Raw genomic sequence first — 26,285 nt, 5'->3', positions numbered from 1 at the left:
CTGGATGAGAACAAAGAACCAGAAAACAGTTTAGCAACACCTTGATACCTGAAGTGACCAGAGGGGCATTCTCCAATCAAAAACATCTTAAGGTCCCCATACAGCAGTGAGATTTGGTCCAATTTGCACAGATTCCGATAAATTGGGGCGATAAATTGGACCAAATCTCATGTGTTTGACATCCCATCCAACCCGTTCCCATGCGCATTGGATCAGAGTCGGAGGTCAGACAGGCTGAACATAAGATAAATCTTATGTGCAGCCCAGAGATGGGCAGGGGGACGCTGGGAGACGGTGGGGGGACACAGATTTATCACATGCAAAACACGGCACATCAAGTGCCTTACTTGAGCCCTCCCAGGGAGATTCCGGGGAGATCAGGTCTGACTTTGGTATGTATTTGGATATCTGTTATCCTGCAGATGAAAGCTTCTCAGAGTTTATTATTAAAGAGAGGTGTCATAGCAAGCTTTACCTTTTTTCGATAAGCACTTTACCATTTTACTGGAAGTAAACCTTTATTACTTCCAACACACATTGCGTTTGGACCTTCTTATATTTAACCCCTTCCTGACTCAGCATGTTTTTGCCTTCCTGACAGAGCCCTTTTTTTCAAATCTGACATGTATCACTTAAGTGGGGATAACTTTTTTTTGCTTTTACTTATCCCAGTGATTTTGAGATTGTTTTTTCGTGACACATTGTACTTCAAGTTAGTGGTAAATTTTCGTCGATACAGTCTGTGTTTTTTTGTGAAAAATACCAAAATGTCAGAAAAAAATGGAAAATTTAGCAATTTGCAAAATGTTAAATTTTCTGCTTGTGAGACAAATAATCATACCACTCAAAATAGTTAATAACTAACATAGACCATATGTCTACTTTATGTTTCAATCATTATTTCAACTTCCTTTTAATTTTTTGGACACTAGGAGGCTTACAATATGAATAGCAAATTCTCAAATTTTCAAGAAAATTTCAAACACTGATTTTTTTAGGGACCAGTTCAGTTCTGATGTGACTTTGAGGGACTTGTATGTGAGACACCCCCATAAATGATGCCATTTCAAAAACTGCACCCCTCACAGTATTCAAAACAGCATTTTGGAAGTTTGTTAACCCTTTAGGTGTTTCACAGGAATTAAAACAAAGTGTAGGTGAAATTTCAAAATTTCTTTTTTTTTGCAGATTTGCAATTTTAATAAATTTTTCTAAGGAACACTGTAGATTTTACTAGAGAAATGTGACTAAAAATTGATTCCCCCAATTCGTTTGTTTTCATAAATATCCTATATGTGGCCCTAGTGTGCACGTTGACCAAACTACAGGCTTCGTAATAGAAGGAGCACCTACTTGATTTTGGAGCCTCCTTTTTATGAGATTATTTTTTAGGCACCATGTAGGTTTCTAGGCACCATAAGATGCTAAAATTTAGGAACCCCCCCACAAGTGACCCCATTTTGCAAACTACACCCCTCAGGGAATTCATCTAGGGGTATAGTGTACATTTCAAACCCCCAGGGGTTTCACCAATTGTGGTACAACTGGGCAGTGAAAATGAAAAATTAAATTTTTTACACAAAAATGCAGTTCTGGCTCAAAATTTTTCATTTTCACAAGGAATGAAGGAGACAAAGCACCCCAAAATCTGTGCCCCAATTTCTCCCGAGTACGGCAATGCCTCACATGTGACCAAAAAATACCATTTGGGTGCATGGCAGGACTCAGAAGGGAAGGAGTGATTTTGGGATTTTGCAGCTCAGATTCTGGTGGAATGTTGGTGGGTGCTATGTCGCATTAGCAAGACCCCCCAAGCACCAATACAGTGGAACCCCCCCACAAGTGACCCCATTTTGCAAACTACACCCCTCAGGGAATTCATCTAGGGGTATAGTGTACATTTCATACCCCCAGGGGTTTCACCAATTTTGATACAACTGGGCTGTGCAAATGAAAAATTACATTTTTTACACAAAAATGCAGTTCTGGCTCAAAATTTTTCATTTTCACAAGGAATGAAGGAGACAAAGCACCTCAAAATCTGTGCCCCAATTTCTCCCGAGTACGGCAATGCCTCACATGTGACCAAAAAATACCATTTGGGTGCATGGCAGGACTCAGAAGGGAAGGAGTGATTTTGGGATTTTGCAGCTCAGATTCTGGTGGAATGTTGGTGGGTGCTATGTCGCATTAGCAAGACCCCCCAAGCACCAATACAGTGGAACCCCCCCACAAGTGACCCCATTTTGCAAACTACACCCCTCAGGGAATTCATCTAGGGGTATAGTGTACATTTCATACCCCCAGGGGTTTCACCAATTTTGATACAACTGGGCTGTGCAAATGAAAAATTAAAATTTTTACACAAAAATGCAGTTTTGGCTCAAAATTTTTCATTTTCACAAGGAATGAAGGAGACAAAGCACCTCAAAATCTGTGCCCCAATTTCTCCCGAGTACGGCAATGCCTCATGTGTGACCAAAAAGTGGCAGGACTCAGAAGGGAAGGAGTGATATTTGGATTTTGCAGCACAAATTCTGGTGGAATGTTGGTGGGTGCTATGTCGCATTAGCAAGACCCCCAAAGCACCAATACAGTGGAACCCCCCCACAAGTGACCCCATTTTGCAAACTACACCCCTCAGGGAATTCATCTAGGGGTATAGTGTACATTTCATACCCCCAGGGGTTTCACCAATTTTGATACAACTGGGCTGTGCAAATGAAAAATTACATTTTTTAACACAAAAATGCAGTTCTGGCTCAAAATTTTTCATTTTCACAAGGAATGAAGGAGACAAAGCACCCCAAAATCTGTGCCCCAATTTCTCCCGAGTACGGCAATGCCTCATGTGTGACCAAAAAGTGGCAGGACTCAGAAGGGAAGGAGTGATATTTGGATTTTGCAGCACAAATTCTGGTGGAATGTTGGTGGGTGCTATGTCGCATTAGCAAGACCCCCAAAGCACCAATACAGTGGAACCCCCCCACAAGTGACCCCATTTTGCAAACTACACCCCTCAGGGAATTCATCTAGGGGTATAGTGTACATTTCATACCCCCAGGGGTTTCACCAATTTTGATACAACTGGGCTGTGCAAATGAAAAATTACATTTTTTAACACAAAAATGCAGTTCTGGCTCAAAATTTTTCATTTTCACAAGGAATGAAGGAGACAAAGCACCCCAAAATCTGTGCCCCAATTTCTCCCGAGTACGGCAATGCCTCATGTGTGACCAAAAAGTGGCAGGACTCAGAAGGGAAGGAGTGATATTTGGATTTTGCAGCACAAATTCTGGTGGAATGTTGGTGGGTGCTATGTCGCATTAGCAAGACCCCCAAAGCACCAATACAGTGGAACCCCCCCACAAGTGACCCCATTTTGCAAACTACACCCCTCAGGGAATTCATCTAGGGGTATAGTGTACATTTCAAACCCCCAGGGGTTTCACCAATTTTGATACAACTGGGTAGTGAAAATGAAAAATTACATTTTTTTACACAAAAATGCAGTTCTGGCTCAAAATTTTTCATTTTCAGAAGGTATGAAGGAGAAAAAGCACCCCAAAATCTGTGCCCCATTTTCTCCCGAGTACGGCAATGCCTCACATGTGACCAAAAAATACCAGTTGGGTGCATGGCAGGACTCAGAAGGGAAGGAGTGATTTTTGGATTTTGCGGCTCAGATTCTGGTGGAATGAATGGTGGGTGCTATGTGGCATTAGCAAGACCCCCGAAGCACGGTGAAATTATGAACCTAATAATCCATAGATGTGTGGTATATTTTAAAACACTCCTTTATACATAGGCCGGGTTTGTCGGGGCAAGTGTCACACTGGAAAATAGTTTGCTTTCTTATTCCCTTTTTATAGCAAACTTTGCACCTTTTTTGTGTCCTGCCCTTTTTTCCAGTGGAGGGGATTTCATCAGGAAAATGCTGCCCTGGTACAATACGGGGGCCAGTACTAGAAGTACTGGGGCCCTCTGCCTGCTGGTTAACAAATATTAGGCCCTTTATGACTTCCTCTTGAAAGTGCATAAATGTCCCCCTCTGGCCGGTAGAACGGAATAGCACGTAAGCGTTATACAGTGCCATCTGGATGATATACACGGCCAGCTTCTTGTACCAGATTTTTGTTTTCCGCAGGGCACTGTACGGCTTCAGTACCTGATCTGAAAGATCCACTCCGCCCATGTACCTATTGTAATCCAGGATACAATTAGGTTTTGAGGTGTGGGTACTGGTACCTCGTACAGGGACGGAGGTGGTACTGTCTCCGTGAATTGTTGTCAGTATAAGGACATCCCTCTTGTCCTTATATTTGACCAACAACATATTTTCGGTGCATATTCCCCTGCTTTCACCCCTTCTCATTACTTGGGCAATGTGCGTTTTTGGGAGGCCTCTTTGGTTCTTGCGCACAGTACCGCAAGCTGCTGTACCTCTTGAACCAAGGGCCTTAAACAGGGGGATGCTAGTGTAAAAGTTATCCACATAGAGGTGATAACCTTTATCCAGGAAGGGGTGCACTAAATCCCAGACAATTTTTCCACTAACACCTACGAGGGAGGGGGGGCATTCTGGCGGTTCAATTCTTGAATCCTTCCCTTCATATACCCTAAACATGTGGGTGTACCCTGAGGTGCTTTCACACAGCTTATACATTTTTATGCCATACCTTGCCCTCTTACTGGGAAGGTACTGGCGGAATTTAACCCTTCCTTTAAAATGTATAAGGGACTCGTCAATACAAATAAATTTTTCAGGGATGTACATCTCTGCAAATTTGGCACTGAAATGATCAATGACCGGCCTGACTTTGAATAGCCGGTCAAAGGTGGGATCATCTCTGGGTGGGCACTGTGCATTATCATTGTAATGCAAAAATTTAAGGATCATCTCAAAACGAGCCCGAGTCATGGCCATACGGTAAAATGGGGTGCTGTACAGAACATCTGTACTCCAATATTGCCTAATTTCTGGCTTTTTTACTATGCCCATATGAAACACCAGACCCCAAAACGTCATCATCTCTACTGCATCTACAGGGGTCCACCTAGCAAATGATGACGTGGGGTTTTGAGCAATAAACTGCTGGGCATATAAATTAGTTTGGTCCACCATTAAATTTATAAAATCATCAGAGAAAAATAATTTGAAAAAGTCAATTTCTCTGAGACCTGTGGAATCAAATTGGATTCCTGGCATGGCCAAAAACTCAGGAACCTGGGGCTCAAAATTGTCTGGTGGTGGGGTCCATACGAGATCAATTATTGGGGGGGGGGGGTCTCAGCTGCTCTACGGGGGCGTCTTTGAGGGGGTCCCTCATCACCAGAGGAGGAAGAGGAGCTTAAGACGAATCCTTCAAATCCCCCGCTTGCCTCACTGGCTGTGTCAGTCAGAGGCAAGCATGGCATATGCCTCCTCCGCTGAATACATTCTTCTGGATGACTGGGATGACATTTGGGATGACATTTGGGATGACATTTGGGATGCCATTTTTATTTTTGTGTTACTGGTAGTGAAATGTTTCAACACGTGTATAGTGTAGGGGGGGGTACAAACTTTATTTCAACCCGGGGGGTATGTAGTGTGTAGTGTGTAGTGTGTATGTAGTGCAGAAAAAAAAAATACTTTATACAGGAATTTGATCCCAATAAAAAAAAAAAAAAATTGAAGGGGTTAAAAAAAATAAAAATTGAAGGGGTTAAAAAAAAAAAAAAGGTCCTGCGCCAAAAATTGAGCACAGATGTTGGTCAGTAACGTCCGTCACTGAACAGCGCTTAAAGGCAACAGGAATTTGATAAAAAAAAAAAAAAAAATAGATCAACCCTGTGCCGAAAAAGCTGATCAGTGATGTACGTCACTGATCAGCGCACAGTGGCCACAGGACACCCACAAAATCACAGTGTGTGTAAAAAAAAAATTAAAAAAAGACCCGACAGCACCCTCAAAAAAAAAGGTGATCAGTGATGCGACACTGATTACCAGTGAGGGGCAGCAGGTGCACAACCTTTGGTGCAACTGACAGTGCAACTGGCAGCAACTGACAGGTATATATAAAAAAAAAACCTCTGCACCCCCAAAAAGTAGTAGTAGTAGTAGTACGTTTATTTATAAGGCGCCGCAAAGTGTCCGCAGCGCCGTACATAGCAAACAAAAAAAAAACAAAAAAATTACAAGGTAACGTACAGGGTGTGTTGAAAGATACAGTATAAATAGGGGTATAGCTGGTAGAACTAAAATCAGCATCAGTTCAGAAGTAGGTGTCAAAATTGTCAAGGAGACCGAAGATGAAGTAGAGGAAGGGAAGAACAGGACAGGAGCACAGGTGAGGTAATGAGGTAGGGTGAGTACGTGAGGAAGGAGGGCCCTGCTCATAAGAGTTAACATACTAAAAATAGGTGGGTGGACGAACGAAATACAATAGGATAAGTAGGAACGGAGGGGAATGGAGGCAGGATAGGAGGATCAAAAGAGGTTAGGAGGAGGGATAGGCTAGTCGAAAAAAGTGGGTTTTGACGTCTATAGACGCGGTGGCAGTTAAATGGCATGACGTACATTTATGCCATGTGTCGGGAAGTACTTCCCGACCATGACGTAAATGTACGTCAAATGTCGGGAAGGGGTTAAGTAACAGCTAAACTGGCATAACTGCTTGAAAAGCCAAATAAAAAAAATAAATGCTTAAAATCTTTCATTTTGTGGGATACTTCCAGTAACACCAGTAAAGTTTAATGCAAAGAACAAAAATATAATGCATACTTTACATGCTGCATTTTGTTTACTTTAAAAGGTAAAAAAAAAAAACACAACATCAGTAATAAAGTAGATCAAAAACTACTCACTCTGAAATTTCCTCAGATTTATAAGGCCATGTTCTCTTATAATTCTAGGATAAAAACACACAAATACGGTTTCTTATAAAAAATAATTTAAAATAATGTCAATATAATAGATAGTTGTCAATTTAAGTATAAAGTAGCAAATTGCAAGCACAACTAATTAGCACACATCATTAACACTCATTCAGTTTGCTACAGTTAGAGAAATAGGTCATACTGTTGCATTTCCCTGCAGAGTGTTTCCTCACATTGGGGGTTATTCTAGTCCATTCTTTCTGACAAAATCCTTCTTAGATGGACAAAACCATGTGCACTGCGGGTGGGGCAGATGTAACTTGTGCAGAGAGAATTAGATTTGGGTGGGGTTTTTCTTCAAAGTGAGATCTATATTGAAGTGTAAAATCATGCAGTCAGTATTTTCCCTGCACAGAAACAAAATAACTCACCCAAATCTAATTCTCTCTGCACATGTTACATCTGCCCCCCTGCAGTGCACATGGTTTTGTCCATCTAAGAAGGATTTTGTCAGAAAGAATGAACTAGAATAAACCCCATTGTGCCTAGGTCATCTTACCCTAGGTCAGTGATTTTCAACCTTTTTACCTCGCGGCACACTAAATAGGACTTTAAAATTGCCAAGGCACACCATGAGATCCCCACAGGGCAAAACACATTGGCCACCACAGGAAAAAAAAACCTATTGGCCCCCACATTAAAAACAATCACACTGGTCCCCACAGGTAACAAAAATAAAATACATTAGCCCTTTACATGAAAACAAGAGGCCAGTAAATAACAGTTGAACTGGTGGTGGCTGTAAATGGGTTTGGGCATCTCTAGATCTGGGGGCACACTTGAGAACAGCTCAAGGCACACTAGTGTGCCACGGCACACTGGTTGAAAACCACTGCCCTAGGTTGACACTAGTGACAAGTCATCAATATCACTGATTTTTATAATATGCTATTCATGCAAATCAATATTTTTTTTAAATTAAATTAATGACTTATTTATTTTAGTTATTAGTGGCTTTAGATACACCCCCACCCACATGTAGAAGTTTTTATTTTTTGTGTACTTTTTCAGTTATAAAGGGACACAATGTATGAAAGAGGAGACTCCCATCTAACATATGTGAGTGACATCACATTTATTGGTGTATTATGAGTATGATAGGGCATGCTACCCATCCATTGTGCAGACTTAAACAAATCAACATACAGTGTTGTACTAAGGTGCACCTGATATAATGGAGGCAAGTTAGGTGATGGTTGGGCTCCTTAAATTGTCTGTAGTGTAGGGGGTTTTGCCTGGGAACACACTGATCACCAGAAAGTGCTCATTGCTTGAAATAAATTGACTCTCCTCTTTCAAAAGAAGGTTTCACTAACATTGTAGGTTGTTGGATAAAGGATATAAAGGACTCTGTCTTTCCTTCCACATTTTTTTATTCATTTTATTGTTTTTCATTTACAAAAGTGACGTTTGCTGCTGATGGTGAGTTGGGATCGTGCTCCTTAGTGAATTAACAGTACACTAGACGCTCATCACATCACTTCGTAGCATAGTAATTAAGGCTAAAAAAAGAGGTTAGTCCATCAAGTTCAACCTATTTGACTTGTAACTACTGACTTGACTAAGTCATATCTATAGGTAGGGCAGGCGCCACCACTAGGCAAGTCTAGGCATTTGCCTAGGGCGCCGGCCACTGGAGGGTGGTAGTGAGCTGCAGGAGGAAGAAGCAGCAGCAGGAAGCTACGCTACCGCAGAGGAGAGCCCGGGGGAGCTTTGAACTAGAAGCTGCAGCAACAATAGCAGCTATTAGGTTAGTTATATTCGGATCCCCCCCCTCCTCCGGAGCCCACCCGTGTACCTTGCTGCCGCTGACAGTCAGTCTGAGTCCCCATCCCTGACTGCCGCCCGGTCATCAGCTACAGCAGTCTGCGGCAAACTTCGGCGGCGGCCGCCCCAGCTCCTGCCAGCCAGTCAGCCTCAATCCACTGCCCCCCCCCCCCCCCCCCCCCCTCTGGACTGACACAATGCTTCATGGTAAATCTCCGGCGGGTGGTTTCTGCAACCACCCCCGCCGGCAGTGAGTTTCAGAATTTTACTGCTCTAATGGTTAAGAATCCTCTTCTTAATTCTGTATGGAATTTATTTTCCTTGATCCTCAGTATAAGCCTCTTAGTGAACAAATTATCTCATAGTTCCATAGGATTCCCAATCCTGTATTTAAACATACTAATGATTAGATATTTATCTGCCTCTCAACCTCCATTTCTCCAGTGAAAACACATTCAGCCTGGTTAACCTATCTTTGTATGCTAGTGATTTGAGACCTTTTACTAGCTTACTCACAAGTTCTCAGTACCTGTTCCAATTCATTTATTTCACTGTCAATTTTGTTTTCATTTATTTTAGTTAGTACTGTGCACTAAAACCAGTTACATAAAAACGAAATCTGATCTATAAATGTGCGTTAGACACTACAATATTCCCACATCAGTTTCACAGAAGCCTATTAGAACCATTCTACTTCTAACCCTATTTAATGCTGTGTGTGTGTGTGTGTCTGTCTATATTGTCATCTTAAAAGCAACTCCCTCTCATGCTGCATGTTATACTCAGTCGAACTAAGGGACAGGCTACCGACAAATACAATTTCAGCATACACCAATCTGAAATAATATGTGCTACTAAATTCAACTTTTAAGGTTTTAATTTAATAAAATCTATACATGTGTCCATATACACTCCAAAAAGCTGTTTGGAGCTCCACAGACTTTACAATTTAGCCAAACCATGTGCATCTTAATGTGCTACTTAATATAGTATTAATTCCTTTGTAACAAAAATAGTAATCCTAAATAATAGGATTTCAAATACCTACCGGTAAATCCTTTTCTCGGAGTCCATAAGGTATACTGGGGTTTACTTAGTACGATGGGGTCCAAAGGAGCCAGTGCACATTAAAAAATTTAAACAGGGTGTGCTTGCTCCTCCCCCCTTTACCCCCCTCCCACAGTCCAGACTAGGTATCTCATACTTGAGAGGAGGAAACGAAGATACAAGTGGTGAGACAAATGAACCAACATAGCATTCATAACATACAGTAATACAAAAAACTGTTGCCAAACAACTGCCACAGCAAGGTACAGTAAGTCAACAATACTACCTGTAGAATGGCAAGCCACTTAGATGGGTGCCCAGTACCCCTTATGGACTCAGTGAAAATAGGATATAGGAATAGGACTTTTCTCAATCATCCATAACGGATACTGGTATTCAATTTGTACAATGGGGACGTCCCAAAGCTTCCAGAACAGGCGGGAACGTGGTGTGACCTCTGCACTGCAACACCACCTGCCCAATCTGGGAATCCTCATTGGCCAGGGTATCAATCTTATAGAACCGAACAAATGTTTTCTTCCCAGACCAAGTAGCAGCTCAGAAGAGCTGCATCGCCAAGACTCCACGGGCAGCTGCTCAGGAGGAACCCACAGACCTGGTGGAGTGATTTTGAATAAACTGCTAAACTGGCAATGCTGCCGATATATCAGCTTGCTGAATAGTCAGGCAAAGCCAAGGAGCAATAGATTGCTTTGAAGCAGGACAACACTTCTCATGAGCATCATAAATCACAAAAAGGAAATTCCTATTCTTGAAACTGGCTGTCCTTTTTAGAAAAATCTTCAAGGCCCGTACAACATCTAAAGATTTCGGAAGGTCAGAATGTAACCTCAACCCACAATGAGTGGGTTGAGGTTAAATGCCGAAACCACTTTAGGCAGAAAGTCCAGACGAGTCCGGAGCTCCACCCTGTCTTTGAGGAAGACCAAATAGGGGCTCTTATAAGACAAGGCCCCAAATTCTGAGACCTGTCTTGCTGAGGCCAGAGCCAAAAGCATTGCTGTCTTCCAAGGAACTTGTCCTCCACAGATTCCAATGGCTCAAACCAGGAGGACTGTAGTAAAGTTAAAACCACTGGCAGGTCCCATGGAGCTGTGGGGGAACAAAAGGAGTTTGGATGTGGAGCACTCCCTCTACAAAAGTCTGGACCTCCAGGAACAAGGCTAGCGGTTTATGAAAACGATAAACATACCTTTAGTTAACTCCTTTTCCTCAAGGTTCCTGGTACCACAGGGTAGACATCGGGTTGGAGGTGGATCCAGAAGATCAGGCACCACTCTCCAAATCTTTGGAGCGTCCCTGCATGCCTGACTCGTCTTTCCTTATAACCCCGCCTCCATGTACAGGACACCAGTTTAGTAACAAGGCCAGCAAAAAGCAGAGAAAAAAAAAAGGAGAGAGACTATGAACACTATCACACCCACTCATACAGAGAGGAAAAGGGACCAGTGACCCAGACGAAGATGTCCACACCACCACCCCCCCAGGCGTATCAGGGTGTGCACCATGTGGTCCGTTACCTCGCGGAAAAGGATTTAACCGAAGGTATGTTTACAATAACTCCTAATTTCCTGATCCCACAGGGTACACATCGGGAATGTCCAAAAGCAGTATTATTTAGGGTGGGATAATGAGATTTATGTCTTACCTGTTAAATCTCTTTCTTCGAGGACGTCAGGGGCCACAGGGATAACAGTGGGGTATGAGTGAGGTCACGATCCACATCCAGCACCAGAAAGGTTAAAAACTCTGGCTGCCCGGAGACAGCCCTGGCTCCTCCCCTCCTCTACCCCGCCTCCTAGGCCATTTACTTTCAGTTTTTTCCCCAAGCCAGGCAGGAGACAAGATAGAAGGAAGAGAAACCCATACAGAAACACATTCAACAAATATATGTGTGTGTGCGGTTGCTCAACAGAGAAACCATAACTGTGACATGTATAAGTACCCTCAACATAGGAACTTTAACTAAGTTCACTCAACGGAGGAACTATGAACTTCAATACCATGAAGCAGGCGCGGCAGGGAGGGATCCCTGTGGCCCCTGACGTCCTCGAAGAAAGAGATTTAACAGGTAAGACATAAATCTCATTTTCTTCTGCGGCAGACGTCAGGGGCCCCAGGGATAACAGTGGGACGTCCTAAAGCAGCCACCTAAGGGTGGGGACGCGCCTGGGCCGCAGCTAGTACACTCCGGCCAAATGCCGAATCCTGTGAGGCAAACGTATCAAATGCATAGAAGCGCAAGAAAGTCTGAGGAGACGACCACGTCGCCGCCCTGCAAAGTTGCTCTGCTGTTGCACCACCCCTAACAGCCCAAGACGCACCCACAGATCTCGTGGAATGAGCCCGGACCCCCGTCGGAACCGGGAGGGCGGCAACCAAGTAAGCTTGTTTGATGACAGACCTCAGCCAGCGGGCAATAGTCTGCTTTGTTGCAGGCCAACCTCTCTTTTGAAATCCATAGAGAACAAAGAGAGAGTTGGATTTCCTAAGGGTTTTCGTGCGGCGCACATAGATGCGAAATGCACTTACCACATCCAGAAAATGCTGCTCAGCAGGGCCGTCTTTACCTATGGGCTTAATGGGCACTTGCCCAGGGGCCCCAGGTGTATAAGGGCCATATACTGATAGCTGAGGATCCCCTTTTTCCAGGGATACCAGAATTTTTTAAATCGGCCCTGGGGAACTGGAGATATCCAACTTCAAAGCAGCAGTCCAGATACGACCTGTTAAGTGCACTTCCCAGTCATATTTCTCAGGTTCTCTCTGACTTTTTTTTAGAGAGTATATTCCAAAAGCTGTGACTCTTCTCAGGGCCGGTGCAAGGCACCGGAGCGCCCCAGGCGAGTCGGGGTGGGGGCGCCCCGGTGCCGGGGGAGGGGGGGGGGGTAACTGTCCTGCGGCGCTATCCGGTGCCGGGGGAGGGGGGTACCTGTCCTGCGGCGCTGTCCGGTGCCGGGGGGTACCTGTCCTGCGGCGCTGTGTATTTAAAGCTGGCGGCGGAGGCAGCGTTGGTCCCTGCAGTCCATTAGAAATAACGAGCGCTATCCGCCGGGCTATGCGGAAGCGCTTCTGTTGTGAAAACAATGGCAGCACGCAGATTGGCTGAGATCAGCGTGCGCCGTGCTGCCAGTGTTTTCACAACAGAAGCGCTTCCGCATAGCCCGGCGGATAGCGCTCGTTATTTCTAATGGACTGCAGGGACCCCCGCTGCCTCCGCCGCCAGCTTTAAATAAACAGCGCCACAGGACAGGTACCCGGGCGGCACGGGGGGGGGGGGGGGGTGGGGCAAAATGCCGCCCTCCAGTGGCCGGCGCCCTAGGCAAATGCCTAGATTTGCCTAGTGGTGGCGCCGGCCCTGACTCTTCTCTTTCTGGGAACACTAGCCGCTTGTCTCTATCATGCCCAGAACCAGAGATATCAGCCTTCCAGCAGCCGGTCCCTGCTCCAGCTCCAAACGTCTGGTGTACAGTTTTATATTTTTGTCAATGGATTGCTCTGGCTCCTGATCTCTGATCCCCGAGTTCCCAGCACCTCCTGAAAGTTGTGACTTTAGGTTTTTATACTATTGAAGGCTAAGAAATCTATTCCCAGATAATGGAGATATCTGCAGTCAAACAAGCTGCCCTTCCACCGGAAAATGACGAATATTAAGCCCACTCCATTATCCAACCCTCCCCTGCGTATAAAACACCCCCTACCTCCCTGGAAGTCATTTACAAGGGACCCTTCATTCAGCTCAGTGCCCCCTTCCACACGTTAGTGTTCTCCCTCCCACCACCTGTGCAGTAAAGGAGTAATTAGCAGAAGTTACTGCTCCAGGTCCTACAGGTTGAGTGGAAGATAGAGCACCCACTGCCACCCGTGGGACATCAAAGCTGCTGCTGATAGGAGGGGAGAATGGGTAAGGGCCCCAGTGCGTTGCTTTGCCCAGGGGCCTACACTGCTGTTAAGATGGCCCTGCTGCTCAGGAGAAGCATCCGGCCTACGAAAGGCCGGAACCACTATTTCCTGGTTAACGTGAAATTTGGACACCACCTTAGGAAGATGTGAGGGGACGGTTCGAAGAACCGCCCTATCAGGATGAAACACCAGGAGAGGAGACTGACATGACAGAGCAGACAAGTCAGAAACCCTCCTGGCCGAAGCAATGGCCAACAGAAAAACAGTTTTCCATGTAAGCCAACATAGATTCACTGATCGCAGGGGTTCAAAAGGGGGGCCCTGTAGAGCCTTAAGAACCAGGGAAAGATCCCATGGGGAGATCGGTGGGACAAACGGAGGTTGGATTCGCAAGACCCCCTGCAAGAAAGTGCGGATGTCCTGCAACAATGCCAACCTTCTGCGAAAAAGAATAGACAAGGCCGACACCTGTACTTTCAGTGATGACAGTCGGAGGCCAGCCTCTAAACCCTTCTGCAGAAAGGACAGAATCCGATAAGTTTTTGGATTAAGCTGTCGGGAACTACACCAGGAAAAATAAGCCCGCCAGATGCGGTGATAAGCATTAGCCGAAGATGGCTTACGAGCCCTGAGCATAGTCGAGATTACCCGTGAATTAAAGCCTTTAGCTTTTAACAAGGAGGTTTCAACAGCCACCCCGTTAAAGATAACCGCTGCAGATCGGGATGGAGGCACGGCCCTTGTGAGAGCAGATCCGGCCACAGAGGTAGACGGAATGGAGGGGCTACCGACAGGGCCTGCAGATCCGAGAACCAGATCCTCCGAGGCCAATGAGGGGCTACTAGGATCAACGTGCCCCCTTCCGCCTTCAACTTGCGAAGAACTCTGAGAAGGAGCGAGAATGGGGGAAAGGCATACATGAGAGCGAACGGCCACTGGGCCGACAGAGCGTCTATCATGCAAGCGCCTGGATCTCGGGCCCTGGAACCGTACAGGGTGACCTGGTGATTGTGGCGTGATGCCATCAAATCCACCTCCGGTCTGCCCCACCGGTCCACCAGCATCTGGAAGGCTTTCGGATGGAGAGACCATTCGCCCGCATCCAGAGTCTGATGGCTCAAGTAGTCCGCCTCCCAATTGAGGAGACCCGGAATAAAGATTGCCGATAGTGAGGGAATCCTGTTCTCCGCCCAATGGAAGATACAGGATGCCTCCGCCATGGCTGATCGACTCCGAGTGCCACCCTGATGGTTGATGTAAGCCACCGTCGTCGCATTGTCCGACTGGACCTGCACTGGGCGGCCTCGAAGCCAAGGCTCCGCCTGACGGAGGGCCAGTAGGACTGCCCTCAGTTCGAGAATGTTGATGGACAGTAGCGATTTCTGAGGCGTCCAGATTCCCTGAAAGGACTTCTGACAAGTTACTGCTCCCCAACCTCGGAGACTGGCATCCGTGGTGAGGAGAGTCCATGTGTGGATCCAAAATGGCCTCCCTTCCATGAGGTTCTGATCCAGAAGCCACCATGACAGGGAACTCCGTGCTGTCGGAGACAAGACAATCAGGTGTGATCGTATGTTGGAGTAGGACCCCGACCATTTCTTGAGAATTTCCCGTTGTAGTGGGCGAGAATGGAACTGCGCGTACTCTGCCATGTCGAAGGCCGAGACCATGGATCCCAGGACTCTCATGCAGGCATGGATTGAGACAGACCTGAGAGAGAGAAGATGCTGAACACGGGACTGTATAGCCTTGCGGCGTACCTCCGGCAAGTAAATCCGTTGATTTACTGTGTCCAACAGAGCCCCTAGGTGAACTATGGATTGACTGGGAATCATGGATGACTTGGGCCAATTGATAACCCAGCCGTGGCGTTCCAGGACCGCCACGACCTTTGTCAAATGTTCCTGGAGAACCTGAGGAGACTGTGCCAGGATTAACAGATCGTCCAGGTATGGAATAATCCGGACACCCTGATTGCGAAGAGTACTGGCCATCACTGCCATGACCTTCGTAAAGACCCGTGGAGCTGTGGCCAGACCGAAAGGCAGTGCCTGAAATTGAAAATGACGGTCCTGCAGCGCAAATCTCAGAAACCTCCAGTGTTCTTGTTTGATGGGAACATGTAGATACGCATCTTGTATGTCGAGTGATGCCATGTAATCCCCTGGTTGCAACGCCAGAACAATGGACCGCAAGGTTTCCATCTTGAACTTTGGTACCCGGAGGAATTTGTTGAGCCTCTTTAGATTTAAAATGGGACGGAAGGTCCCATTGGGCTTCCGCACCAAGAAAAGACTGGCGTAAAAACCAGTGCCTTGTTGCGGCACGGGAACGGGTGCTATGACTCCTACGGACAATAGTTTTTGTATGGCCTGTTCCAGTGCTACGCGCTTTTCTAAGTCCTTGGGAGAACTTGTTGAAAAGAACGAGCTTGGCGGTCGACGGCGAAAGGTTATAGAATAGCCTTTGGAGACTACATCTCAAACCCATGCATCTGTCGTGGATTTTAGCCACACGTCTGAAAACCGTAGCAGGCGACCTCCCACCCTGGGATCCCCCGGGTGGAGCGCCGCCCTGTCATGCTGAGGGCTTATCTTCGGGTTTGTGGTCAGGGCGTCTGGTAGGCCAGGGACGTTTTCCCCTGCCTTTAGAGGGCTTTGCGGGCTGAGGCTGTGTCCTTGTGAACGACTGCCCCCTACCCCTGCCCTGAAAACGAAAGGACTGGAACGCCGGTCGGGGACGTGGAGCAGGAGTGGATGGCAGGAAAGCTGCCTTTGAGGCAGCCACCGTGGCCACAATTTTGTCCAACTCTGAACCAAACAATAGGGAGCCCGCAAAAGGTAACGCCTCTAGTGTTATCTTGGAATCAGCATCCGCTTTCCAAGAGCGAAGCCACAGAGACCGTCGTGCCGCCACTGATGAGGCGGACACTCGTGACGTAAGGGTGGCTGCATCTAAGGCGGCCTCCCCCATATACAATGCAGCCTGACGCATGATGTCAAGGATAGGAAGCATGTCATCTACGCTATCTCCCTCAGTAATAATATTAGTGAGGGCAGAAATCCATTTGACCATGGCCTTCGCTACCCAGGCAGATGCCAGAGTAGGCCGCGCAACCGCCCCAGAAGTTGTAAAGATGAGCTTAAGAAAGTTCTCTAACTTTCTGTCAGCCGGATCCTTAAGGGAAGCAGTTGGGATGGGAAGAGTATTGGAACGCACAATCTTAGCGATATGTGCATCCACTTTAGGAGAAGTTTCCCAGCGTACCCTATCCTCTGGAGGGAGCGGGTAATTGGTATTAAACCGCTTAGGGAGCGGGAACTTCCTATTTGGCAAAACCCAGGCCTCCCCAAGGACATCCTCTAGTTCAGAAGACTTAGGGAACACTGACAGAGTACGCTTGGGACGCTTAAAGGATGGGCCCACAGACTGAGACGGCTCAGAGACATCCTGTAAATTTAAGATGTCTCTAACCGCAATTACCAGGGCCCCTACATCGACACGTACTGAGATGTCGCCTTTTGAGGCTTCCTCAGCCTCTGCGTCGACCCTGTCGTCAATCAGCTGTTCTTGCTCCCCATCAGTGTCATCTGTATCAGTGTCCTGATGGAGGGGAGTAGAAGGGATTCCCCTGCTATGGCCTTTACGGCTTTTACTCTTTAAAGAGGTACTGATGCCCTGAACCGAGTCAGCCAATGCACGCGCCCATGCAGGCTCCTCGGGGGGGGCACATGCCCGAGACCCGGATGGTCCCGGCTGCAGGGATGGTGCAGTAGAGAGCCTGTCTATTAACTGCGACATGACCTGGGTAAGCTGGGCCCAGGCAGGTTCCTGAGAGGAAGCTGCCACAGGGGGCTGCGCATGCATCTTTATACATTGTAAGCATAACCCCTCTACAAGCTGGGGTACGCCCGCTCTGCAACGCGTGCAGGACACCAATATAGGGGCCCATGTGTCATCACCGCTGTCCTCCGACATTGTACAAGAGGCAGCTGATTGTTACAATTAACACAATATACTTTCTGCAGGCAGTGATGGTGTTAATAACAATATGAGACACAGCACACATACAGAGTCATACAATGCAAAATAAAAACCTGGCACTGGGCTCCGCAGAAGCACAAAGGCTGGCAGGAGCATAAAGTACTGTAACCTGGTATCCTTGAAGGAGAGGTACAGGTGGGATTTGCCAAGATTGCCCAGCAGTGAAGAGATGGAACTCCAGACTGGCAGAGAGCTCTCTGTGTCCGTCCTACACGTGCAGCAGGCAGGCAGGAAGAGAGCAGGGCTGGAAACCCCGTGGGTACATCCTAGCTCCTGTCTCCGGGGGAGGGGCTGTGTGAGGAGAAGCTCCCTCCCCCTACTAGCAAATGGCCACCGGGATTTAATGACTCCTGCGGCGCCGGTAAAATGGCGGGGATCCGGCGCTAGCCGGGCGGCCCCGCATACCGACGCCGCAGCTCCGCATACCGACGCCGCTGCCCACACTCAATGTCTCCCTGATGGTCCAGCGGGGCAGGGTGCTCAACCTAGTTAAAGGCGGCGTTCTGGCCGCTTGCTAGTGCAGCCCGGCGATCCCCCCCGCCGGGCTGCTCAGCCGCTAATACATGCGCGTACATGCGCGCTCCCGGTGGGGAGCGCGTTACCTGAAGCGGTTAATACCGCTGAAGTCCCGGTCCCCGTCGCGGCTGCGTCTCCTCAGTGCCCGGAGCCAGCCGACACCGACACTGTGGCAGCCACGTGGAAGGTGTGCGGCTGCCGGGTCCCGGGTGATGGAGCGCAGTGCAGGGGTCTAACAGACCCCCAGCGCTGCTGCTCTGTCACTGACTCCCGCGTCAGTGTAAAAATAAGATAAAAAAAAAAATATTAAAAGTTTTAGCTGCTTAAAAGCAGCCCCTTTCTAAATGCGTGTTGGCTCCTGCCAGCACAAATAAAACTGAAAGTAAATGGCCTAGGAGGCGGGGTAGAGGAGGGGAGGAGCCAGGGCTGTCTCCGGGCAGCCAGAGTTTTTAACCTTTCTGGTGCTGGATGTGGATCGTGACCTCACTCATAACCCCACTGTTATCCCTGGGGCCCCTGACGTCTGCCGCAGAAGAAAATATGCTAGTAGGACCTGGCGACCAAAAGCAGGATCTTGAGAAGCAAATGCGTCAAAGGTATAAAACTTAAGAAATGCGTGGACCAAAGACTACGTTGCCACCTTACACAACTGTTCAGCAGAAAATCACAAGAACAAAAAAAAAAATATAGGAGGCGCTAGTCTGTTTCAAATAAACACTGTGTAATTTATCCCAAAGACCCCTCTTTTGCTGCGTGTGCTGCAGCTCCACAGACTAAGGTGCTGTTACCTCGGGAGTGTAAAGGCTCATCCAAAAAGATATATATTATGGAGCGCTACACACACAGCAAATGGAGTCAACCAATTAATCCAAATGAAGTTTATTATAAAAATGATATATTTTTAATAGATTATAAAAAAATATGACAAATTTAATCTGTTGTCTATTACCAAGATCCCTTTTAGAATGAACATATAAACAATTTACACTTTGTTTCAAAGGGTATATACAGTGGGGATCGAAGGTTTGGGCACCAAGGAAAGATTGAAAAATCTCCAAAATGCATCAAATTACAGATTAGACATTTTTATAACATGTCAAAAAAGTTTGATTTTATTTCCATCATTTACACTTTCAAAATAACAGAAACAAAAAATGGCGCCTGCAATAGTTTGGGCACCATGCAGAGTTTATAGCATGCACTGCCCCCTTTGGACAGCTGAGACCTGGCAGTGTCATGGATTGTTCTCAATCATCTGGAAAGACCAGGTGATGTCAATCTCAAAGGGTTTAAAAGCCCAGACTCATTTGACCTTACCCCACAATCAGCACCATGGGTTCCTCTAAGCAGTTGTGTAAAACACTGAAACTGAGAATAGTTTGACGCTCACAAAGCAGGAGAAGGCTATAAGAAGATAGCAAAGCGTTATCAGGTGCCAATATCCTCTGTTCGGAACGTAATTAAGAAATGGCAGTCATCAGGAACAGTGGAAGTTAAATCAAGATCTGGAAGACCAAGAAAACTATCTGACAGAACAGCTCGCAGGATTATGAGAAAAGCAAGTCAAAATCCACTTTTGACTGCACGATCTGGCAGACACTGGAGTTGTGGTACACTATTCCACTATAAAGAGATACTTGTACAAATATGGTTTTCCTGGAAGAGTCCTAAGAAGAAAACCTCTTCTACGTCCTCACCACAAAAATCAGAGTTTGAAGTTTGCAAATGAACATATAGACAGGCCTGATGCATTTTGGAATCAAGTTCTGTGGACCGATGAGGTTAAAATAGAACTTTTTGGCCGGAATGAGCGTTTGGAGCGTTTTGGTACGTTTGGAGAAGGAAGGGCACAGAATTTAATGAAAAGAACCTCTGTCCAACTGTTGAGCATGGGGTGGACCAATTATGCTTTGGGGTTGTATTGCAGCCAGTGGCCAGGTAGAAGGCAAAATGGATTCAACAAGATTCCAGCAATTTTTGGACGCTAACCTGATGCCATCTGTGAAAAAGCTGAAGTTAAAGAGAGGCTGGCTTCTACAAATGAATAATGATCCTAAACACACCTCAAAATCCATGGTGGATTACATGAGGAGTAAACTGAAGGTTTTGCCATGGCCTTCACAATCTCCTGATTTTCAACATAATTGAAAATCTATGGATATACCTTAAAAGAGCAGTGAGTCACAGACAGCCCAGGAATCTCAAAGAACTGGAAGACTTTTGTAAGGAAGAATGGGCGAAGATACCGCAAACAAGAATTGAAAGACTTTTGGCTGGCTACAAAAAGCGTTTACAAGCTGTGATACTTGCCAAAGGGGGCAGTACAAGGTATTAACTCTGCAGGGTGGCCAAACTTTTACAGATGCCATTTTTGTTTTCTGTTATTTTGAAAGTGTAAAATATGATGGAAATAAAATCAAACTTTTCTGGACATGTTATAAGAAGGTCTAATCTGTAATTTGATGCCTTTTGGAGGTTTTTCCACATTTCCTTGGCTTCTTTTTGCACATTAAAATGAATTTTTGCCTGGGGTGCCCAAACTTTCGAACCCCACTGTAGAGTGTTAGTAAGGCAACTGAAACTTTTAGCCACAGTCTTGTGGATTGATTTTAGGATATTTGTGATACAAGCAAAAAGAGGGTTAATATAGTTACCACCATATCAGCCCTGGACCCGGGTCATGACATGCTGGTATTTCCGTGGTGTACACTGTGCTGTGTTTGCTCCTTTCTTATAGTGGAGCCTAGGACATCCAATTTATGGTGTACAGCTTGTCGTATTGACTCCTTTTCTCACAATGGAACCAGGGGCACCCAATCTGTGCACGTCTCTGTGGTGTCCGGTGACTGTAGCCAGTGGGAATTTGTGCCCCTCTGAGGTGCAAATTCCCACTGGCGACAGTCACCGCACACCACAGAGACATGCACCGATCGGGTGCCCATCTTCTTTTATGAAATCCATATAAAACAAACAAAGAATCTGAGAATCGGATAGATTTGATGCAAGCAATATATGTTTGAAGCGCTCACACTACATCAAGAGACTTTTCTTTAGAAGATTAAGATGAGGCATTGAAATCCGGAACCACAATTTCTTGATTAAACTGGAATTTGGACACAGCCTTCGGTAGATGGGAAGGTCTTGTATGCAGAACTGCTCTATCGTGGTGGAAAACCAAAAATGGAAAGCGACAGGATACTCCTTGCAAATCCAAAAATATCCTGGCAGAGGCAAATGCCAGGAGAAAGATCACCTTACCCGTGAGCCATTTCAAGACCACCGAGGCTAAAGGCTCAAAGAGAGCCTTAAGTGCCACCGAAAGATCCCAAGGAGCAATTGGAGGAGTAATATGGTGGCTGAATTCTAAGTACCCCTTGAAAGAAGGAACGCACATCTGGCAAAGATGTGATTTGTCTCTGAAACCATATTGATAATGCAGAGACCTGAACTCTAAGGGATGCTAAACGCAATCCCAAATCCACACCATGTTGTAGAAAAGACAAAAGTCTAGATGTACTAAAGACTTGTGTTGTAACCTGGAGTTACACCAGGAAAAAGAAGTGTGCCAAACTCTATAATAGATCCTAACTGAAGCTCGTTTACGAGCCTGGATTTGGCCACCTTTGCTGAAAAACCTTTATCTTTCAGGATGGTTGTCACAAGAGCCACGCCATCAAAAACAGCCGACCCAGATCCAGATGCAGACAAGGGCCCTGGCTGAGCTAATCCTGACATAGTGGCAGAAAACAAATGGAGTATTTAATGTGACAGTTCTGCGCAATAGGTTTCGAGCAGCTAGTGGAACGTTCAATCCAGAAGATACGGCATCCCAATGCCGAAAGACAAATGGATAGGAAGGTGAGTATCAGATACAAATCAGATGAATCACACCACCAGCGCTAATCGGAAGACATCTACCACACGCCCCTTTGGTGTAATGGGCGTCTCCTCTTCTCCAAAATGTAAATGGTTAATGGATATTAATTCATGTATGTTCCTCCCTCACTATGGATGATGAATTCCACAAAGTGGGAGGGCCAGCATATGTAATTAATAAAATATGGCATATAGTATAACACCGTTTTTATTGGACAAAGTAAAATAAAAGATAAAACAAGAGTATCCCAAAGTAAAAAGGGGTAGAGTTTACCGGATAGGTTGGAGAACCAGGTAAACAGACTCTCAGTCAAGCATGAAGTGGAATAAGATTGTCACAGTCCCGGATTGATTGCACTTGAAATACTGGCTGAGAGTACCCCCTTATCCAGGGACAGAAGAAACTGAGGCTCCACCGACAGTCGTAGAAGATCTGCAAACCAATGTCTCCTGGGCCATGCTGGGGTAATTAGAAGGTTTCCTCCTTCCTGCTTTAGTTTTCTGAGAACCTAAAGAAGGAGTGTTACATAAAACATAAGAGGAAAGACATAAGGAAGATGTAACTTCCACGGTATGGACAGAACATCTGTGAATGCCGCTTAAGGGTCCCTGGACCTGGCCCCCGAACAACAGTACCTTGTGGTGGGATGTCATGAGGTCTACATCTGGTTTGCCCCACTTCTGGACAATTAGGTGAAACACCTTGGGATAAAGAGACCACTCTCCTGGGTGTAAATCCTGGCAACTTATGAAGTCCACCTCTCAATTTAATACTCCCAGGACAAACACTGCATAGATGGCTGGTACATGGCTTTCGGCCCACAGAAGGATCTTAGATACTTCGTTTAATACTTTTAGACTTTTGGTAGCGCCCCGGCGATTGATATACGCCACTGTTGTTGCATTGTCCTACTGGACTTGGACAGGTCTGCCTTGTAGTAGACCCTGGGCCATCTGGAAATTGCTCTCAGCTCCAAGACATTGATTGATAGGCTGGACTCTGTCTAGTTTCCCTGTAAGAACTGGGACTCGACTACAGTGCCCCAGCACAACAGACTGGAATCTCTAGTGAGAAGTACTCATTGTGGGATCCAAAAGGGACATCCCACAGTGAGAGGAGTCTCATCCAACCACCATGCTAGAGAAGCTCTTACCACTGGGGTGAGAGACAGTGTCCAAGATCTGAGATGTTGAGGGTGACTGTCCCATCTCTGTTAGATTAATATTTGTAGAGGGCGAGTGTGGAATTGTGCCCACTCTATCATGTCGAAAGGTCAACACCATGAGGCCTAGAATCTGGATGCATGATGGAAGGTGACCCTGTGCGGTTGAAGAAAGTATGGATTCTTACCGTTTAATACGCTTTCCTCTACTCCGCCATGGCAGCTGACCTATGGGGTTTCCTCCTCATTAGGTAGATCTGGAAAGGAAAAAAAGACACAACACTGCCCCTATATAAGGCCCGCCCCTACAAGGCTCAGTGTCTGAATTATAAAGCAAAAACATTTTTTAAACAACATAATCATACTTATATTACTTCATATATCCCAAGGGAGGGAATAATGCTGCCATGGTGGAGTAGAGGAAAGCATATTAACCGGTTAGAATCCGTACTTTCCTCTACCTCCCCATGGCAGCTGACCTATGGGTAATACCATAGCAGTATACAATTTTATTTGGGTGGGAACAACTTATACTTCTAATAAGGAAAAAGAAAGATTTTTTTTTTTTTTAAAGGATACAGGTTAGTATTCACCTATAAATAATCCAAACTCTGTTTGACTGTTCTTCTTATAGAAAAATAAAATCAATTTTTTTTTTTTTAAATCACTGCACTTGGTATTTTTCTGCCCAGTTTTGCATCACTGGAGGATTCAATGTCCAAGCTATAATGCTTTGAGAAAGTGTGTGCTGAAGTCCAGCAAGCTGCTTTGCACAACTCTTCTAGGGACGCTGCCCCTTTTCTCGCCCAGGATCCCACTGCCCTGGTTGAATGTGCTTTTATGCCTTGTGGAACCTCTCTTTTATTCATCTTGTATGCTTCTGCTATACACAACTTTATCAATCTAGCGATGGTTGCTTTTGAGGCTTCCAGGCCTTTGTTTTTGCCTTCTGTGACCACGAAAAGTCTTTTTGTTTTCCTCCAATCACCTACTCTTTGTAGATATTTTTAATGCCCTCTTGACATCGAGTTTATGGAATTTATGCTCTCTTTCTCATTTGTTGGTTCCGCACAAAACAATGGTAACACTATCTCTTGGTTTATGTGAAAAGCAGATACCACCTTGGGCAGGAAGTGTGGGTTTGTCCTTAGCACAACTTTGTTCTCATAGAAGTTTAGGAATGGTTCTTCCGCCCACAGGGCTTGCAGCTCCGACACTCTCCTTGTAGATGTAATAGCCACCAGGAAAGAAACTTTGGCTGTTAGCCACTTGATCGGTACCTCCTCCAACGGTTCGAAAGGACTTTTTGTTAGGGCATTTAATACAAGATTCAGATCCCAAGGTGTAGTCAGACTGCGGAATGTTGGTCTTATCCTTTTAGCTGCCTGTATGAACCTCTGCACATATTTATCATCTGCAATTTTTTTAACCAGCATCGCCCCTAGGGCAGATACCTGTACTTTGAGTGAGCTGACAGAGTTTCTTGTCTAGTCCAGCCTGCAAGAACTCCAGCACCGTTGGTATGGCCTTAGGGTCCTTACTTCTTGCCCTACAGAACTGCACATACGCTCTCCATATCCTATAATAGGTTCCTGAAGTCGAGTTCTTTCTAGCCTTAAGTAATGTTTTTACTACTTTTGAAGAGAAACCTTTGTTTACCAGGGTTCTGGTTTCAGCAGCCATGCCGCTAGGTTCCAGTTGTTGGGCTGGCGCTGCGTATATCTTCCTTGCCTTAACAGGTCTTCCCGATTCGGCAGTCTCCAAGGACCCTCTACTGCCATCCTGACCAACTTCTGAAACCATGACCTTCTTGACCACATGGGTACAATAACTATCACCATCGCCCTCTCCTTTTGTAACTTGTTTATCAGTCTTGATATAACCGGGAATGGCGGGAAAACATACATCAAACCTTGGCCCCATTGTGCCGTCAGGGGATCCATCTGCCAGGTCTTCTTCTCCCAGTGCCTTGAAATGAACCTTGGGACCTTCCTGTTGCTTCTGGTTGCCATCAGTTCGACTTCTGGGCATCCCCATTTCTGTACTATTTCTAGGAACACATCTTGGGACAGCTCCCACTCTCCTGGCTTTAGCGGTGTCCTGCTTAACGCATCCGCTAGCGGATTCCTTTGCCCTGCTATGAACACTGCTGTAAGGCTTTTTGACCAAACTTCTGCCCAGCTCAACACCTGAGCAACTGTTGACATCATACTCTTGCTCTTCGTACCTCCCTGTTTGTTGAGGTATGCCACTACTACCAGATTGTCTGTCCTGATCACTACGTTCTTCTGGAAGAGTTGGGACTGGAAGTATAGACATGCTTCCTTCACCGCGTTCATCTCTCTGATGTTTGAGTGTAGAATACTGTCCTCTCTTGTCCACTTTCCTTGTGCCGCTGACCCTTGGCACACCACTCCCCAGCCTGACAGGCTGGCATCGGTCGTAACAACAATTTGTTCTCCTGTGGCAAATGATTTTCCTTGACTCAGCCTTCCTTCTCTCGTCCACCAGCGGAGGTCCTGCTTTGCCTTTTTTGACAGGAGATTTTTTTGTCCTGTATTCCTTCCGTCTCCATCCCATTGGGACAGAAAACAATTTTGTAGACCCCTTGTATGGAGTCTCGCCCAGCTTATTGTATCTGATGCAGCTGACATGAGTCCTAATATTCTTAGGCAGTCTGCTGACCGCACTACCTTTCTCGCTAGAAGATACTTTATTTCTTGCCTTAGTTTGGTTCTTCATTCCAGAGTCAGGGCTGCCTTCATTGAGACTGAGTCTATGATAACCCCCAGATATTTCACTGTTGTTGTCGGTTGAGGTTGACTTTTCTTTGCGTTTATTATCCAGCCATGCTCATGAAGGTACTCGATTACCCTTCTCGTGTACCTCTGTGCCTGTTCTGCTGAGTGTGCCATCACTAACAGATCGTCGAGATACGCCCAAACTGTTATGCCTTCCTCTCTGAGGTTCGCAACGAGCACAATCAACACTTTTGTAAATGTCCTTGGTGAAGTTGAAAGGCCGAAC

General features: G+C 46.0%; 1 protein-coding gene across 2 annotated transcripts in view; it reads right to left on the bottom strand.

The window, feature by feature from the left end:
• The window catches only part of TADA2A (transcriptional adaptor 2A), a 271,049-nt gene that overhangs the window by 122,371 nt on the left and 122,393 nt on the right, over positions 1-26,285 (bottom strand). For both annotated transcript variants that reach the window (XM_083173206.1, XM_083173205.1), the window contains exon 9: positions 6,850-6,893. In XM_083173206.1, coding sequence (XP_083029332.1) covers positions 6,850-6,893 — 44 coding nt within the window. The remainder of the gene's footprint in view (positions 1-6,849; positions 6,894-26,285) is intronic.

Source organism: Crinia signifera, chromosome 2 (genome assembly GCF_055691185.1).
Source record: "Crinia signifera chromosome 2, ASM5569118v1, whole genome shotgun sequence".
Classification (NCBI taxonomy): Eukaryota; Metazoa; Chordata; class Amphibia; order Anura; family Myobatrachidae; genus Crinia; species Crinia signifera.
Note: the sequence above shows the minus strand (reverse complement) of the source record. Positions and strands in the feature narration are given on the sequence as shown.